Source organism: Phalangium opilio, unplaced genomic scaffold, assembly GCF_054372755.1.
Source record: "Phalangium opilio isolate 3A_F unplaced genomic scaffold, DU_Popi_V2 ptg000217l_1, whole genome shotgun sequence".
Classification (NCBI taxonomy): domain Eukaryota; kingdom Metazoa; phylum Arthropoda; class Arachnida; order Opiliones; family Phalangiidae; genus Phalangium; species Phalangium opilio.
Window position 1 is genome coordinate 8,122,221 of NW_028324218.1, and position 18,215 is coordinate 8,140,435.

The 18,215-nt window shown below is 37.0% G+C and overlaps 2 protein-coding genes and 1 long non-coding RNA gene across 3 annotated transcripts in view; 2 read left to right on the forward strand and 1 right to left on the reverse strand.

Annotated features, from left to right (window-relative positions):
* LOC149616056 (uncharacterized) overlaps positions 1-18,215 on the reverse strand; it is a 204,769-nt gene that overhangs the window by 145,781 nt on the left and 40,773 nt on the right. The window lies entirely within an intron of this gene.
* Positions 578-1,797, forward strand: LOC149616061 (uncharacterized). Its single transcript, XM_089856375.1, has 3 exons — positions 578-893; positions 1,464-1,563; positions 1,633-1,797. Exons 1-3 carry the CDS (start codon positions 620-622, stop codon positions 1,772-1,774), a joined length of 516 nt encoding a protein of 171 aa, XP_089712501.1. The 5' UTR covers positions 578-619; the 3' UTR covers positions 1,775-1,797.
* On the forward strand, positions 13,708-17,157 carry LOC149616062 (uncharacterized). Its single transcript, XM_089857080.1, has 5 exons — positions 13,708-13,723; positions 15,097-15,249; positions 15,340-15,434; positions 16,699-16,868; positions 17,013-17,157. The coding sequence occupies exons 1-5, from the start codon at positions 13,708-13,710 to the stop codon at positions 17,146-17,148; spliced, it is 570 nt and encodes a 189-aa protein (XP_089713206.1). The 3' UTR covers positions 17,149-17,157.

Here is an 18,215-nt window from a genome sequence, read left to right on the forward strand (position 1 = left end):
CAATGTAAAACGGATTTTCGAAACCCAAACGAACTAGAATAACACCCTATGGACCTTCTTGCCCTTTTATGTTGGTCGCCTTTATGGAGTTTTGATGGTCAACTTGTTAAATTGGCGGGAGTGTGGTGCACTCCTGAAAGCCTATTCTGGGCGACAAGGTTTGAGAGAATACGACACAAAGAGGCACTACTACTCTAAAGGCACCGCCTGTACCGTGTCCGACGGTGGTAACTTGAACCCAAAACCCTTCCCTCACCACCCAAGTAAACTGCATTCCTCTTACAGACAAGTCACATTCAATTGCACCCTGAAGAAAAATTCACCAGAAAATACCGGTTCTTTTATCTTATAAAACTATGTCGGCCCTAGTATTTATTAACAATGAAAAAGGTTTATTGACTGTTTCAACCCCAGTGGCTATAATCCGTTTCATAGTAACTGTTTTTATAAGAGCTATGACAGAAATGATCTAAGACAGAACACAGCGGAGCTGTATTTCAAGGACTACTTGTAAATATCCAAAGTTATCGTTCATCAAGATATATCAACTTCTTAATTTTGAAAAGACCCTGCACAATATACCTTCATCTGACAATGGTGATGAACTGAACTAATAAATATGATGTATCTGCTTTCTTTTTCAGCTTCACCTCGTACAAGCAGTCTTAGACATCAGCTAAGCAAGAGAAGTCCACAAAGTTGCAGCTATCCTCCTTGCCCGATGCCACCAGGCCCTACGCCTGGTCCAATGCCACCAATGCCGCCTGGTCCAATGCCACCAATGCCACCTGGTCCAAGCCCTACGCCAATGCCGCCAATGCCACCTCCAAGCCCTATGCCACCAATGCCTCCAATGCCACCAATGCCACCGGGTCCAAGCCCATCCCCCCAAGGTAAAGTCAATAAAGATTTCTTGAAAAATGTTGCAGTAAATGCTGAGCAATAACAGAAATTATCGGGAGGTTGAGAGCTGGCAAGGTATATGTAGGGTACCATTTTTTAGCATAATATCAATTAGGGCCTTATATTGAGATAATTATTAATAACTTCATACAAGTATAACCCCTATTTATTTCACTGTACTAGTTCATCTAGAAGAATTGTAAGATGCCCTTACATTACCCAAAAAACGAACTAACTGATATATAACAAGAATTTGATTAACACTTCAATTAATACTATATGAAATGCACAAAACGGTAAAAGTGGACAAACGGGCTAGGTTATCCGAGGTAGACTAGGATATGTTTATCCAAACCCTCTTTGATATAGATATGTTAGAGACCTTTTAAGGATTAAGCAAACTCATGGATTGTCGACAAGTCTTGTAACATCACAAATGTTACAAGTCAAAGGATAGATTTATGGGTTTCATTTTCAAATGAAGCGCTAAAGAATCTAGTATTTCAATCTTCAATATTCTTAATTTATTTATACAAGAGGCGTTTACATTTCTTCTTTAGACTGCACTTGCCCATCTAATGGCGTACTTCCATCAGTCTCGCAATTACTTAAAAATCTTAACCTTCCACTTGGTAACGTGCTACTTGGATTACTGGGACAGTAAGTAGAAATTTTGTAGATATGTTTAGAAACAAGTTATATATTAATTTAATTTAATTTCTCCAACAGAAATGCAGTGGTCGACGCATTGAACCAACTTATTGCTCAGTTAATAATGGGTTTAACTGGTTGTATGGTTACAACTGCTACACCCGCTGGTCAAGGAGGATTACTTAATGGAGTGGTTCCCTCATTATTTGGAGGAGTATAGTAGCAGAAATCTCCCCAATGCTTATAAAGATGGCCTGTAAAATTATTCTCTATATTGTACTCTAGCAAAATAAAAATATTTCAATGCATTAATTAAGTGTATTTGTTAAATTATTCTGGGTTCCAAATACATTGGTTTCCTTTCGGTAATAAGAAGTATAAGATAATAGCAAACTAAACTGTAACAACACAAGAAGCATACGACTCTCAATGAAATACATTAATGGATGTGTATTTTCTAGTGAAGATGAGTAAACTCCTATCCGTGATATGGAAAAAACCATTCTTATGAAAAAATAGCATCATGGCATAGAGATATGTCATGAATATACTCACGAAGGGTCGAACGTTCGGCTATTAGTAATAATTTTTTTGAGATTTCAAGAATTTTAGATTTAGAATAATCTGAAAGATTTTGAATAAGATTTTAAGATTTAGAATAATCTGAAAGATTTTGAATAAGATTTTAAGATTTTGAATAAGATTTTAAGATTTTGAATAAGATTTTAAGATTTTGAATAAGATTTTAAGATTTTGGAGGAGATTTCAAAATTTACCGGTAGATTTTATAACTTTCCAAGAGATGTTTCGAGATATTAAAATTATGATACTTTAGGCTAAGATTTCATGTTTTGAGTTAAGATTTAGGGGATATTAGGTCAAAATTTCGGGAAACTTAGGTCAAGATTTCGGGAATTTTAGGCCATGATTTCGGGAATTTTAGGCCATGATTTCGGGAATTTTAGGCCAAGATTTCGGGAATTTTAGGCCAAGATTTCGGGAATTTTAGGCCAAGATTTCGGATATTTTAGGCCAAGATTTCGGAGATTTTAGGCCAAGATTTCGGAGATTTTAGGCCAAGATTTCGGAGATTTTAGGTCAAGATTTCCGCGATTTTAGGTCATGATTTCGGGAATTTCAGATTTTTAAGAGATTCCTAATGAACTATACGGGATTTAGACAAACGTTTAACCCTCGTATTCACCATTATAATCACAGTGAAAACTTCAGAACTAATTTACTGTCAACAAAAATTCATTTTGAGGTATACATATACTCCTCTAATTACACTATAAATGCATACAAGTTCAAAACCAACGAAAAATTAGAAAAAAATATATCAGATTACAACACGTTATAATCCTCAATTAAACTCGAAAAGATTGAAATTCAATCAAAAGTACGCTTAACTGGCCCTGGAATGCATCGTATTCAGCTTAACAACTGTCAAAGATGTTGACTTGGTTAAATGATCGTGTCCCTCACCTACAACGATAAAACTTTGCGAAGACAGATCATTTGGCACGTGGTGTTCACCTTTCAAACCAACCTGACGTTTAATTAATCCCGTTAGAATTGGCCCCAAAATCAATTAGAAATTTATACAAGTTGTAATAAATATTGAACGCAGTCCTACAACCAATTAACACACTGTCAGTAAATTAATAGCACGAACCATCCATATAGGATATAAAAACCCCAGTGGAAACGGTTGTCTCATGTATCCCGTACCCACCATTAACGAAATACAGTCATGAATTCTTTCAGTACTGTATGCCTCCTGATATTGGTTTTGGCCGTTTTTCAAGCTAATGGTGAGTAACATGCATGCACCATAACCCGGGGTAATTTTTATTTATTTTGGTTTCGGGTGAGGTTTATACTTGGTTACAAACACGAAACTAGCCAAAGTTAAATTCACAGTTTCTTCAAAGGTAAGTTCCACCCTGGGTAACATGTGATCTTTAATCAATGGCATGTTACCCAGGGTGGAACTTACCTTGAAGGGGATTTAATAAGCATGTTACGTATTCCAGCTTCAACAAGACTTAGTAGGAAAAGCTTGCGCCATGAACTGAGCAAAAGAAGTCCGGACGGAGAATGTAGTTATCCGCCATGCCCTACCCCCATGACTCCTACAACTACATCTATGCCCCCGACTCCAATGCCACCCATGCCGCCAACTCCAATGCCTCCAATGCCCCCAACTCCAATGCCTCCAATGCCCCCAACTCCACCTTCACCCTCACCAGGTAAGATTGCAAAAGTGCAAAACTCTCAAAAATTAAATCGGCTTAGTCAAGCCAAGAATTAAATTTTTGTATTGGAATGATCTCATTAAATTCATTACAGATTGTGTTTGTCCAACTGACTACGTTCTTCCCTCTGTATCAAAATTGCTTGCTGACCTCAATTTACCCCTTGGAAATACGCTTCTCGGATTACTTGGAGAGTTAGTACAATCTTAGAGAATTACTTGTGTTATCGATCTATTTTAAGTTGTCTTAAATGATTTTGCATTTACAGCAACGCTTTGGTCACCCCATTGAACGCTCTTCTCGCCTCTTTAATAATGAATCTCACCGGATGTCCAGTTCAAACGGCCACCCCCGCTGGTCAAGGTGGACTTCTTGCTTTACTCCCGGGTCTCTTTAGCGGTTAAAAGTCAATACCAATTGCTTAATCAATGTAACTGAGAAATTAAAAGTTATCAAATAAATATTTAAACGCATATAAAACCCATGCCGACTTTTTTCATAAAATAAACAGATATGATTAAGCATATTTACATAAAAAGAAATAATGTTTTCAAAGTCATAATGATGAATAAAATGGTTAACATATAAAATACACAATTACACAGATTCAGAAGATACAGTAAAATGTAGGCTAAGCCGTTCTGCAACTAAAAACCGAAAGACACGCTTACACACAGTTTTCTTCTTACTGGTTTTAAAATTGACCTCACATGAGTGGCGAGAAAATATGTGCTATGGCTTATTGAAAGTGAACTACAGGTCAATGCTAGACATAGTTATTCGAGTCAGTGAATAAATTGGTGCAAAATAAAGACTAACGACTGTGAGGGATAGTTTATTGTTCTAGAACAATGCAAAATCTTCACATGGAGGGAGGTGACATGGTTCAAGTCTACTGCCGTTACCATCATCTCGAGTTTGTCATCCAAACTTAACTATGTCCCACTTATCAATTGAACAGGAAGACAGTATTGGGTTATAATTAAACTTTGGGTTAAAGCAATTCATATACTTCAGCAGAAACCCTATCAGATACATCAAACGATCCAATTAACTTTACTTGTAATTGATCGAATTGGGTTAAGCAATTAATACTTCGACCATGAACACATCTGATCAGCAATCAAACAGAGGCATAGCGTTGATATATTAATTAATAGAGACTGACGCCTAATTTTGTACATATCCGTTTCTCATACAATTCAATTACCACTTTGTCAATGGTGTGATATATCGCACAATAACACAAAGATTGAGTCACATTCGCAGCGGCTTCGGGTATGCTTTGAACGCAGCTTTGGTCGTACTCTACACTATACTTGAAATCAACACCTGACTTTTAATTAAATTGCAAGAATATGACCCCGTAACCACTTAGCCCAATCGTTCTATGATGTCTTACAAGTAATTAACTATCATGTCAGGTAGGGTATATAAACACTAGCCTGCACGTTGTTCGGTACCAGTTCACCTTTGGATTACCTCAAACTAAGTCCTAGGTATCCATGAGTTTGTTCAATATGAAACGAAGTGCGTGTATGATATTGGTTTTGGCCGTTGTATGTGCTAATGGTTAGTATATGTTCTTCTCTAATAATTGATTCAGAACCCCCAGCCATGAGCTGTATCTTAGGCTCATGGTGGTCATAACACGACAGGCCCGGGGCAATGAATTAAATGGCTCTTGTATAGTAGAATAGAACATTAAATTAATTACAGAAAAAAGCAAACACCATAGGGGCGGAGAGGTCACCTTCTTGGGTTATTTCCCTCGTGCCAAGAAGCGCTTTCCGCTGGAGGGCAGCGCGAGCCTGCTTGCCTCTCTCGTGTAGTGAACTCACGCTCCGTCTAGTGTTGCCTCTTGGTGCCTAAGGTGGCTGCATCCCACTGTGTGTTGGTTTCTCTGTAACACTTACAGGAAACCAACGCAATGGAATGGTCTATAGAGCCACTACGTTTGTGGGGCCGTAAGAAAGTGACCATCTGGCCCAATGTATACATTTAATTCAGAGACTCGTACAGACGAGATCGAAAGGGACTATTCGATACCTAAAAAAGAAGGCAGTCCTTATTTGTAGTAGAATTGCTTTACACTGTAAGCATTTTTTTTGTAAACAATGTATAAAATGGCGTGACGATAGGATGACTCAGTTTGGAATAAGAAATAATTCAGTCTCCCTTCTTAAATGCAAAAGTACGTTAGGGTTGTGAGTTGCTTGAGAATTCAGTAAGCTATGTACAGCCAAACAGCACCCAATTCGTTTAATCAGTAGCCCATGGTAACTTACTTAGAAAGGCATATTCTACCACGAGTAAAGCGAGGTTTCATGATGGAAAGTCTTTAGCATCTCTATCCTTAACTCATTTAATGTAACCATTAAAAATTCCTGAGCTTACCCGGAAATTCAACTACAATCACTGAATAATTTTAATTAACAGTTCAATTAACCTGAACCATTTTATTAATCGTTTTATTTACAACTTTTCAGCTACGTCTGGTAGAAAAACTCAGCGTCGTAGCTTAAGCAAGAGAAGTCCGGGTTCATACGAACCTTCACCCCCAAGTCCAACGCCTCCAACTCCAATGCCCCCAACGCCAATGCCACCAACTCCCATGCCCCCAACGCCAATGCCTCCAATGCCACCAATGCCACCTGGCCCACCAGGTACGTTAACAACCAAAACTATCAGCTTTTAAATCAAAATATTGATTGTTACTTGTAACTGAATTTTTATTTTTGGCAGATTGTACTTGTCCAACAAATGGTGTCATTCCCAATGTAGCCAAATTACTTGCCGACCTCAATTTACCCCTTGGAAATACACTTCTTGGATTACTTGGAGAGTAAGTTTTTGTCATGGACAGTTGTTTCTCATTATAAAGATAGAGTCTAAGCGAAATGAATCTTTTTTTAACGTAGCAACAATGTCGTAAATGCACTGAACCAGCTCCTTGGTATTTTAATATTTGATCTGACCGGTTGTCCAATTCAAACGGCTGAAGGAATGGATCAAGCTGGACTATTGGGGCTAGTAAATGGTCTTGTGGGACCAAAGATACCTATTACGCCCAGTATGGGCATTCCCGGTGCCAGTTAAATAACTTTATAAGACATGTTTGTTTTAAAAAAAACCCAATAACTCCTGTACATTATCGAGAAAATAATTAAAACTCAATTGCATTTATCTATTTGATTTCTGTGTTATCATAGGTTTATAAGGTATGTTCCATAAGTCAGACACTACCCATACTTCGTAATGCTAAAGATTACTGAGAGCTAGTTCGAGAACGACAAGCGAGAATTGACAACAGGCGGTTTTGCAATCCATCTTCCTATTTTGTCTGTACTAAGCCTTAACGAAAATCTATACGTTTCACCTACTAAACTTCATGACAGGTGCTCAGTAACCAGTAACAAACTTAACGTCTTTTGATCAAGCAGACGATAATAAAGGATCAATTGAACCAAGATCTCATTCACGTAAAGAGAGAACGTTCGAGTCAGTCTAATCCGCTTCCATGAAGTCAGAGTTATCTTTTTTTTCTGGGAGGGGCCTAGTGTAGGTCGGTTTAGCCATAGTCCACTCGCTCTGCGCTCCCAGACGCTGCGCTGCTCGCGCTATTGCGAGAGCAGCTTGCGTCGTGACGCGCGTGATCGAGTGGGGTATGGTTTAGCTCGCCACCTACTAACCTCAAATTACTGAATAAAATGTTAATTGGACAGGCCAGTAGCGACTTGAGAGTGGTATTATATTTTTTTTTTTTTTTTTTGCTCCGTGTGGGATGACGAGCTAGGGTTTACAATAAACCTTACAGCTCCAGGTAATAGTAGGTGGACATGAAGGGAGGAGGGTTCGGGACTAAATACAAAATTTTGAGGAATTTTCTTAGTCCTAGTTTAAAAGCAGGTAAGGAGGGGGCCAAAACCAGATCAGAGGGGAGAGAGTTCCAGATGGGAATAAAATATTAAAATATGGCTATTTCCCTGAAGTTTCAAACTTAAGCCTTGGTTGTTCTGACACTTAAGGAAAATAATAGTGGCCTTTCTTGTTATAATAATCGAATAACTATTGTCTATTTTACTATTCGGTCTATATTTATATCGACATAACCAGCACTATCAACTGTTGCTTTTATAAACATTTCTACTAATTCTGGAGTCGGTCTCCCTCACATCGAGATCGAGAACGACAATTTCGATAAATAATGAATGGATAGTACACCAGGGGTGTTAGTGTATAGATAAAATGGCGGGATTTTTTTTTTTAGGGAGGGGACTAAGTAGTACTTGATGGTAGCGAAGATGAAGGTAAACTCGAACGTTCTCTCTTTTCGTGAATGAGATCTTGATTGAACTTTTGACCTTAGATAGCTAATTTGATTCTAATACATCTAAGAATAAACGAAAATAACTTAATCAAAAAGTGGATCTTAATGACTTGACAACCGTGCACGTTGTTCAGATTTTAAAATATACTTTTATCAAGATTTTTATTTCAAAATTGAACCGAATGTTTTATACGGTTTTAGGCCTACTTAGACACATTGAAATGAGAAACTATATTTAGATTTGACTTAAAGTTTCATAAAAGTAGTCATTATTAAACTAATTTCCCTAATTAATTTTCATTATCATAACCCAGTAAGAACGCTGGTCAAATTCCATAATGTGCATTAAACGTACCAAATAAATAATACCCTTATCACGATGAATTTCATGATTAATTATACACTTTTTTCCAAATTAAAATGTCATAGAAAATTTCTTTTTTTTTTCTGTACGCCCACTGCCAATGACTTACTTTTTTGAAATGACATGTCCCAAAATATGTAACATACAATTATCTCTGATCATAGAGTGGTATTCGTTCCCAGCTAATGTCAACACAAAATTATATCTCTGTACACATGCTAATTACAATTAAGAGTTTGACAATATAATTACAACTGACTGAAATCCAATCTAGATAGAAATTAAATGAAGTAGCGCCAAAAGAGTATATAAGTCGTTACCAGCGTCATGTTAGATCACCAGTTTGCTTTTGGAAATCATTGGAATATACCAATTATTACCTCGAAAGTCGTGCAGTTATGAAATTCTTCAATGTGAAATGTAGTGTTTGCCTTATCTTGATTTTGGCGATTTTTCAAGCAAGTGGTAAGAGTTTCGCACCTTTTTTCCAAACAAAGGTTAGATATGAAGTTACCCGTGGATATGTTAATTCTAAAAGCGTGCTTTGACTACAATGTACTAAGTTGCGCCCTTTTACCATCACAATAATAACAAAATTTGATAATCCATGTATAGACTATATAGTAAACCTGTGGCTTGTGTGCAGTTGGGTCCTTATGCGAGGGTAATAAGAAATATTTCATATAGGACATGTGTCCAGTGACCTCCTGTTTGACCGGAAAATTTATAGGACATGTGTCCAGTGACCTCCTGTTTGACCGGAAAATTTATAGGACATTGTCCACTGGAGTGTGAAAAAAATAGAGTCGCGTCTTCATAGTCAAGCTGTCAAAACGTCGGAAAATTTTACTGGTCAAACCGTCCAGTTACCCCCTTAGTTTTTAACAAAATTATGGGAAATTTAAAAATTTTATTGGACAATGTCTAGTGTCCTGTACTTATTTTGGGCCATGGTATTACCAGTCGCTCGCCTTATGCCAGGAAATGTTTTTAAAAATATCAGTCAAAGCTTCAAAAATGTGCTGTAATGATGTTTTCGTTACGTGTAAAAGACAGTGGTATATTCAAACAGAATTAAATACAGCCCGTGTTTATGATACAATAGTAAACCATTAAACGTAATTTTACTAAAATCTGTTGACCATATTCCAAGATAGTAGAGGATTTGAAAAATCATTAGTATAGAGTAGCATCCCAACAAACAATTACACCCTAGATAAATCAGTCTGGGGCTCTGTGCTAATTGGTTAATTGATGAATCAGTCAGTCGTTACGTTTAATTTACAAATTGAGAGCTATCATTATCGTCTGCCTATGGATCCATCTACCTGAGTTACTTTAAGAATTTGCCTCCATAGACCAATACGAATATTACCTACAGGGGAAACAAACTTACAGGGGCACGCCTACATACTGGATAATTTCCCTGTCGCTCGCCACAAGACAACACTAGAGGCAGCCCAAGCTCACTGCATCTGAGAGGCTAGCCAACTCGGTCATGCCTCTAGCGGTGTCTCCTGACATAATTAAATTACCCACTATAGGTTCGTGCCCCTGCAAGTTTGTTTCCCTGCATGTAATATTCGTATTGGTCTATTTATTCGAACTTCGACAGTCTCTTATCTCGAAATCTTATTTGAAGAGCAAGAAATGCAATTTCATGTCCTCATGAATAAATATGTCGCATTCTCTAAGTATAAATGCGAAATTTAATCGAAGTAACTTAATGGTTAAATCGGGGATAGATGTAACTTTAGAAGCCGGAATGGAGAACTGAGTAATCGGGGCGCGCGTCAAAGTCCCGGACCCCCTTCCACGGGACGGGGAGGGTCATAACGACAGAGGTAAAATGGAATTACGTATTTTTCGCCGTCCCCGTCAGCAACGTCATCAAAACGTACTTAAAGTGAGCCAATAAGTTAATTTAAAATTTTCGTTACGTGTTGGAGGGAGGGACTCTGACTGAAGTAAAAACTAACCGTTCTCCATTCCTACTACTAAAATTAAATCTATCCCTGGTTAAATAAATAAATAAATATGTTATGAAAACCTCCATTTAAATGGAAGGCTAAAATACTGAAATTTCTTATTTTTTTCTAGGCCTAAAATGATTTTATATACAGTAGACATATTTCAATATATAACGAGTCTTTCTTCTCTATTTCAGCAGCCTATTCTCGTCATGTAATTAGAAAAAGAAATGCGGGAGGTTATGACACTCCTCCACCAACTACACCCACTCCAACGCCTCCCTCTCCGACACCTACCACTCCAGCACCACCTACACCTCCACCATCAGGAGGTATGTCCATTTTAAAAATATATTCCCTATATATATATATATAACCCTAAGTAACGCTACATTCATTTTGTTAGGATAATTGAGCATATTTCAAATAATATTCAACAATTAATTATTTATTTTCCATATCAGACTGCACTTGTCCAAAGGAGTACGTGCTTCCATCTGTTGGCTTTCTACTGTCTAAACTGAACTTACCTCTGGGAGAAACAGTACTTGGATTATTGGGAGAGTAAGTGCATTTGAAAATGCATCTTGTTTCCAAATCATTTTAAGGCCTTTTCAGACGAAACAACTTTTGACTCAACTAGATGGGTCAAAAAGTTGAGTCAATAAAAATTGGTCCGTGATCAATTTATAATTTGGTGATTCAACTTGTCCAACTTATGTTCATACGTCCCAAATAGTTTACTCAATTCAAGTTGACTCAAATAAATGAGTCAAAAGTTGTATCGTCTGGAAAGGCCTTTAGTGGGAATTAGAGCAAAATGTGAAAGACAAGATCAGCACCAGAAATGTCTTGTTTGCAACATTTACCAAACAATGCATATACTTTTTAAAAAAATATTGTTATTATTATTATTATTTCACTAATATTTATTTCTTCTATAGCAATAACGTTGTAAACGGTTTGAACAAACTTGTCGCAGCTTTAATCTTTAATCTGACCGGATGTCCGGTTGAAACAGCCGAGGGAATGGATCAAGATGGTTTATTGGGTCTCTTAAATTTGCTTACAGGATAAAACATCGTAAGGGAACGGCAACAACGCTTTGTATAATTGACAATTATCTTTAAATTCTTTAATTAATATATCAAGATAATATTGTATGCGTAATCAATGAAAATAAAGTTCTTAAATCCAGCATTGAAATTAAATGGTTATTATTATTTCTTTTAATCGCTTATCCTAAGTTTCGCAAGTAATTTTTATGGGATTAGAAGCATTTGTTAATGAAAATGAAAATAGAAATTTAAATTAAAGTTCTTTAAGAATTATTCCTTCTAATAATGAGGTTTAGAAATAATTTATGTTTTAATCAACTCATTCCTTTCAACCTCAATCTAACGCATTATGGATTACTAACTAGGCCAAAAACCCGGCCACCAAATAAGCGTTACACCCGCGGATATGAGACGCTGGAAATCGAGGCTGAAATAGTTAGATAATTTTTTGGGAGGGGGGAGCAATATCTCCTCAGAGAATCTTGACTGGTGGGTTTGAAATTTCGCCCATGCGCAAAGAGAGAAAGAATACGAATTTCCCTCTCAAACACAAGGTTGTGGAGAGGGGGGTGGGTTAGAAATCATATTTTTTCTCTGCTAAACGGATGCCTAAGCGAAATTTCTTTAGGAACGTAAGAATGAGAATCCGTAACGCGTTAGTTTTTTTACATATCCATGATATAAGCAGATGTCTAGACAAGAGAATTTGGTCGAAACTAGGCATTTGATCAAGAAACCAATTTCAAAAGGAAAGAAACACAGAAGAAATTAGATGAAATTCTAAGATGCTGCACGGTTCCCGGTCTGTAAAGAAGGAACCACAAAACCTCCAAGAAACCAAAGAGACACTTTGTACACAACGACGTATTTAATTTTTCTTAGATTAAAGGATAAAATATTTATTACTTAAACAAATTATAGTAAATAAATTGGATTATGGCCCATCACATACCACAGGAACAATTAGAGAACATTAGCTTAAAACCTCTCAACTTAACGACGAAAACGACCAAACGTGGAATGCCAATTTAATGAGGAATAATAAAATCCCAAATAGGCCTATTAATTGGTGTTATAACCTTAACCATAAATTAATAATCTACCATTAAGTTTATATGCCTAAAGGCTCATCTTTTGCAATTTTTTTTATTTCGAAACTTAAAACATCAGAGGCGTAAGGGGTGGCAAAGTACCGCGTGATTTGGGTAAAAAAACATAGGTCGGGGATACCGGGATAAAAGCCCACGATAAATAGAGGCACCTTACAGTAAAAATTACACGTAAGAGAGTCGCTACCAAGGAAAGAATGGTGCCTGTTACCTCTAAGACGCTAACGTAACGAAAGGGGTAGGAGTCTTTCCAACAAAGACCCAATGATGGACACTTAAAGAGGATTATTCGCTTATGTCTTTAACGGATAATGAAATTTTTTCTGTTATTCACTTACTGAAACAATACTTTAAAACTTTTAAATATCAAAACATATTTAATAAAAATTAACATAAAAAGCTAAGGAATGCATCTCGTTGTTCTTTCAGTATAATTAAAATTTTGATAGAAACCATACTTTTAATTCCACTAAATGTTTCGAACACGATAAACCTCTTTTATCCTGTTAGACTAAAGTGTATATCGCGTAGTACCTATTAAACATTGTAACAATAACAGCTCCCGGATAGAACCTAGGTTGAATCGAACGCAATGTAAACTGAACGGTAAATTTTCACAGAACTGATAGAAAAATAATATTTCACAAACCGTAATTTTTTTTTCTTATCATAACAGTGGGTCAGTATAGAACGATATTTTTTTTGACCTATTTAGTACGAACGCAAGTCTGCTCGTTAAAATAGACACTTCCTCCCTTTCATGAAGCTATCCCAACGACCCTGATAAATATCCAATTACTATTTCTAACCCTAACTGACGTTAACATAAATGACAATTAATTGGGTCGATGAGCAATTTTCTAAGCGAAACTGATGCGTTGTAAACGATAACTCTTCATGTTATGAGGACATTGGATAGTATAAAAGGTTTAGAATGGTTCAGTTAGAGCACCAGTTCACCATTTGGATTATATTGGACTTAACCAACTAGTAAATTCAAAGTCGCATTAGTTATGAATTCCTTCAATATGAGATACAGTGTGTGCTTGGTGCTAGTTTTTGCAATGGTGCAAGTTGATGGTAAGCGTTTTCTAACTTTTAGTTTGACTATCGTTTTATTACGGTGGTTTGGCGAAGAACTTAAAACTATGGCCCAGATCGCAGCAATGGGATCCCGGGTTCGACACCGGACTTTGGCACTTGGTGCAAAAGCTGGACTAGCGTAGAGTTTGCAAGTTCTCACTCCACTTGTTAAGGGTGTTTTCAATCGTGGTGTTAGTATTGGGTGCTGTTGGTTAGCTGTGGCTAGCCACTACATTGAAATCGTAATCGTGGTTCATTAAAACAAAGCCCATCCATTGAGTGTAATGGACACGAAATAAAGCTAGTTTATAATACGGTTTAGCCAATAAGAAACTGATTCAAATGTTACCATTAAGTACTCTGGATTTTCTGTGGGATTCGATATTGGGATAATAAAATCAAAGATTGCTTATATTTAACCCGTCTAAGAACTGATAACTAGTCGGTTAAGATTTTTGTTCAATTGACTATTCGGAAAATTGTACATATATTATCTTGCATGGCAATTAGTTTAAGTAAGAAATGACTACTGCGACTCAACAGACCCTTATCAAAAGTAGCGATATAAAATAGAATCCGGTGATGGACAACCTTGTTTTCTTGAGACGAAACATCAAGACGGCATGGTGAAAACAAAGAAGCAATTTTGAAAAGGGTTTATAGAACCTTTTGACATAAAAAGTGGGATATCTAGTCGCGTAATGGAAGGCAAAGTTTTATACACTTATTAAAGGCCGACTTCCATCGAAAAGAGTTCTAGCGAACTGAAAACCGAGCTTCGAGTCTAACAATGGAGCGACCGTGCCGATTTTCGAATCCCCACTGGGGTAAAAGATGGAAGGGCTCTAGCTAACTGAAACCCATGCAATGTGGTTCTAGCGAACTGAAGATACACGATAGAGAATTTCCTTCTGGGGAAAGCAAAAATTCGAGAGGAAATAAATTTAAATGGATTTCTATTGTTCATATTCAGTTCGCTAGAACCAAATTGCACGGCTTTCAGTTAGCGAGAACCCTTCCAACTTTTGACCGAGCGGGGCTTCGAAAATCGGCACGGTCGCTTCATTGTTAGTCTCGATGCTCGGTTTTCAGTTCGCTAGAAACCTTTTCGCTTTAAGTCGGCCTTTAAGTTGCACAAAAGGGGTTGTTTTTAGGCCTACAATAGATGGATAGATTTAAAAAAAATTCAGTCTGGATTAGTCTACAAGCATCTAAGTTTCAAAGGCACTGTTGGGCACTAAATATTTTATAGAATTATGTATAAATTTTAAGCCTAATTCACAAATAATAGAAATTTTTTGATACAGATTTATTCAACAAAATGCAAGAAGGAAAATCATATTTCTATTATTAAATCTATTCGGTTTTAGCCACTCCTCGCCGTAAACTAATTAAAAGAAGTCCGGGAGGATACGACACTCCAGCCACGACTCCAATGCCAATGCCAATGCCAATGACAACGCCCGCTCCAATGCCAATGCCAATGCCCGATCCAACGCCAATGCCGATGCCCCCGGCGGCAGGTAAGACCATATCAACGATATCTTATCATTTGTAGATAGTTAATCTTTGTAGTAAAATTAAGTTCTACAAGACGAGAAAAAAATTAATAGACCATACCGGCGTTTACTATACCGATCTTCATAAGTTTATCATGCCTCTAAGTACACAAATATGGGTTACGACTGGGTATCTTCCGCAGGCTACTGTGACGTCAGAACTCGTATAGCGCTAAGATCCGAAGAGAGAAAATTTTGAAATTCCTGTCGCGGTGCAGCCACCAAACGGTCGAGACGATTACTAAATGGGTCACATGAAGAAAATCATCCAATGGAATAAAGGAGATTTTTACGTTTCCTATAGGCATTGGGGGGAACGAATTTTACCTAAGCAACCCCCAAAATCCCTCTCTCTCTCTCTCTCTCGTGAGATAGAGGCGGTTTCAGTCCTGAAACATTCTAAAAGGGATAAAAGAGACGCTAGCCTAGGCAGTACAATTTTGTATTGAAGTTGAGGTGATAAATAATACGGAGAGAGTATAGGCTTTCATTAAAGACGAACACTATTGGCATAGAAGTAGCAGCCATATCTCTACTTAGAGGCATGATAAACTTATGCTACCTTGTATTTATCTTTCAAAATTTCAATATGAATTGAAAACAGTTCCTTTAACTACTTACCACATATAAAAGTTTAATAGCTAAAATATCATTATCAAGTTTAAGACATTTTATTTCAGATGAAGATTCAAATCAAAATTGATTTAGAATTCAAGTGTCAAAAGCAATGGCCCAAATTTTTTATTTGAACCATAAGATATGTTCCATAAGTATAACACTACCTATACTTAGTAATGCTAGAAACTTATACTGAGAGCTAGTTCGAGAACGACGAATGAATTGACTCCTCTGGGTTTTGAAGCCCATCTTCCTATTTGGTTTGTATTAGGCCTTTGACGGCGCCTCACCAGGCGTCGCTTTTCGAGAATCTATGACCTACTTCGCTTCATGATAAGCTCTCAGTAACCAGCGAAAAACTTATGGAATATGAACTTTTGATACCAGAAGTAAGATGAGACTAGAAGTAAAGAGCTCTAGCATTGTTAGTAGATCCTGGCACTAGTGAACAAATTTGACGATTTCCACCGCTAGAGAGAAGAAAAATTGGTCGAGTTCCAAAAGATTTCCTACCCCCTTCCCCTCAACCTAAAGCCGCGGAACACGGACGCGGGTGCTTGAATCTAGTTCGACCGTTTACCGCCACGAAATTCTCACGTTTTGGAGGGAAAAATTCAGAAACCGCCACCAGAGGGTCAACCGTTGGTGTCTTATCCAGAATATTCACTTTCGCTAAGTGAAGAATTTGGTTAGCTCAGTACTTCTAGTCTTATCTTACTAGATGATACTTAATAGGACAGATTATAAAACTGTATATTTCTGCATTTTAATATCTCTTGCTCACTTTCGCTGAAGTTTTATCTGGAATTAATAGTCTATGGATTAATCTTAATTAATGCCATAACTATTTTCGTTTTTCCATCAGATTGCGAGTGTCCCAACCAATTCGTAATCCCATCAATTAACAACCTTCTCGCAAATCTGAATCCATCTTTAGGAGATGCTCTATTTTCATTGTTGGGAGAGTAAGTAAATTTTAAGCAATAATTAACAAAACATTATCGAAAAGATAACAAAGGTATTGTTTACAAGAATCTGTCATACATCAGAAGGATAAAAAATTTCACTGTATATATTTCTAATTTCATGTTGTTAATTGTCTTTTTCAGCAACGCTCTTGTTACCGCTATTAATGACGCCATCGTACAATTGCTCTTCCAACTGACTGGATGCCCAATTACGGCGGCGATGGGTATGGGTCAGGGCGGTGTAGTTGACGCTTTAACTGGCGTATTAGGACTCTAATAACGTTACCATTCCCTTATAATAGTTGGCCTTCTTGAATTAAATTTTTGTTCAGACCAAATCTCAATATACTGTATTCTTTTTGAAAATAAATGATTACGTTCAGCATTAAACTTGGAGTTTAACTTATTTTTTAAAGGGTCTGTAAAGAAGCATCGGTGGGAAAGTTTTTCCATCAGATTGCGAGTGTCCCAACCAATTCGTAATCCCATCAATTAACAACCTTCTCGCAAATCTGAATCCATCTTTAGGAGATGCTCTATTTTCATTGTTGGGAGAGTAAGTAAATTTTAAGCAATAATTAACAAAACATTATCGAAAAGATAACAAAGGTATTGTTTACAAGAATCTGTCATACATCAGAAGGATAAAAAATTTCACTGTATATATTTCTAATTTCATGTTGTTAATTGTCTTTTTCAGCAACGCTCTTGTTACCGCTATTAATGACGCCATCGTACAATTGCTCTTCCAACTGACTGGATGCCCAATTACGGCGGCGATGGGTATGGGTCAGGGCGGTGTAGTTGACGCTTTAACTGGCGTATTAGGACTCTAATAACGTTACCATTCCCTTATAATAGTTGGCCTTCTTGAATTAAATTTTTGTTCAGACCAAATCTCAATATACTGTATTCTTTTTGAAAATAAATGATTACGTTCAGCATTAAACTTGGAGTTTAACTTATTTTTTAAAGGGTCTGTAAAGAAGCATCGGTGGGAAAGTAAAAAAAATATTTTAAAACGTCATAGACACGTGACTGAGCGTGAAAAGCGTGGTTCAAAGAAGCTTATTTCGTTTTATTTCGCAAATTAAAACCCACTTCGGGAAATTGGCGCTGCAATCTCGCTAGAAAAAGAAATATTACTAGGTGTCCAGTCAAACACCAAGTGGAGTCTTTGTATCATAACGCCACGTAGTGCCTATGACGTATTTCAAATAAATTTTCAAAAAACGCTGCGTTGTGTCATGTGTCGTGATATTTAATAACAATAATATTAATAATAATCTAAGTTTTGTCTATGAAGGGATTTCCACACTAAGCCTGTGGCTTGTTTACAAGTGG

Excerpts from the sequence above, each read along its gene's own strand:
- LOC149616061 (XM_089856375.1), top strand. The coding sequence starts at position 620 with ATGATGTATCTGCTTTCTTTTTCAGCTTCACCTCGTACAAGCAGTCTT. Across the intron at positions 894-1,463 it reads TCCAAGCCCATCCCCCCAAG|ACTGCACTTGCCCATCTAAT; the intron begins GTAAAGTCAATA and ends TTTCTTCTTTAG. Across the intron at positions 1,564-1,632 it reads CTACTTGGATTACTGGGACA|AAATGCAGTGGTCGACGCAT; the intron begins GTAAGTAGAAAT and ends TTTCTCCAACAG.
- LOC149616062 (XM_089857080.1), top strand. Across the intron at positions 15,250-15,339 it reads GCCGATGCCCCCGGCGGCAG|ACCATACCGGCGTTTACTAT; the intron begins GTAAGACCATAT and ends AAAAATTAATAG. Across the intron at positions 15,435-16,698 it reads GGTATCTTCCGCAGGCTACT|TTTTATCTGGAATTAATAGT; the intron begins GTGACGTCAGAA and ends CTTTCGCTGAAG.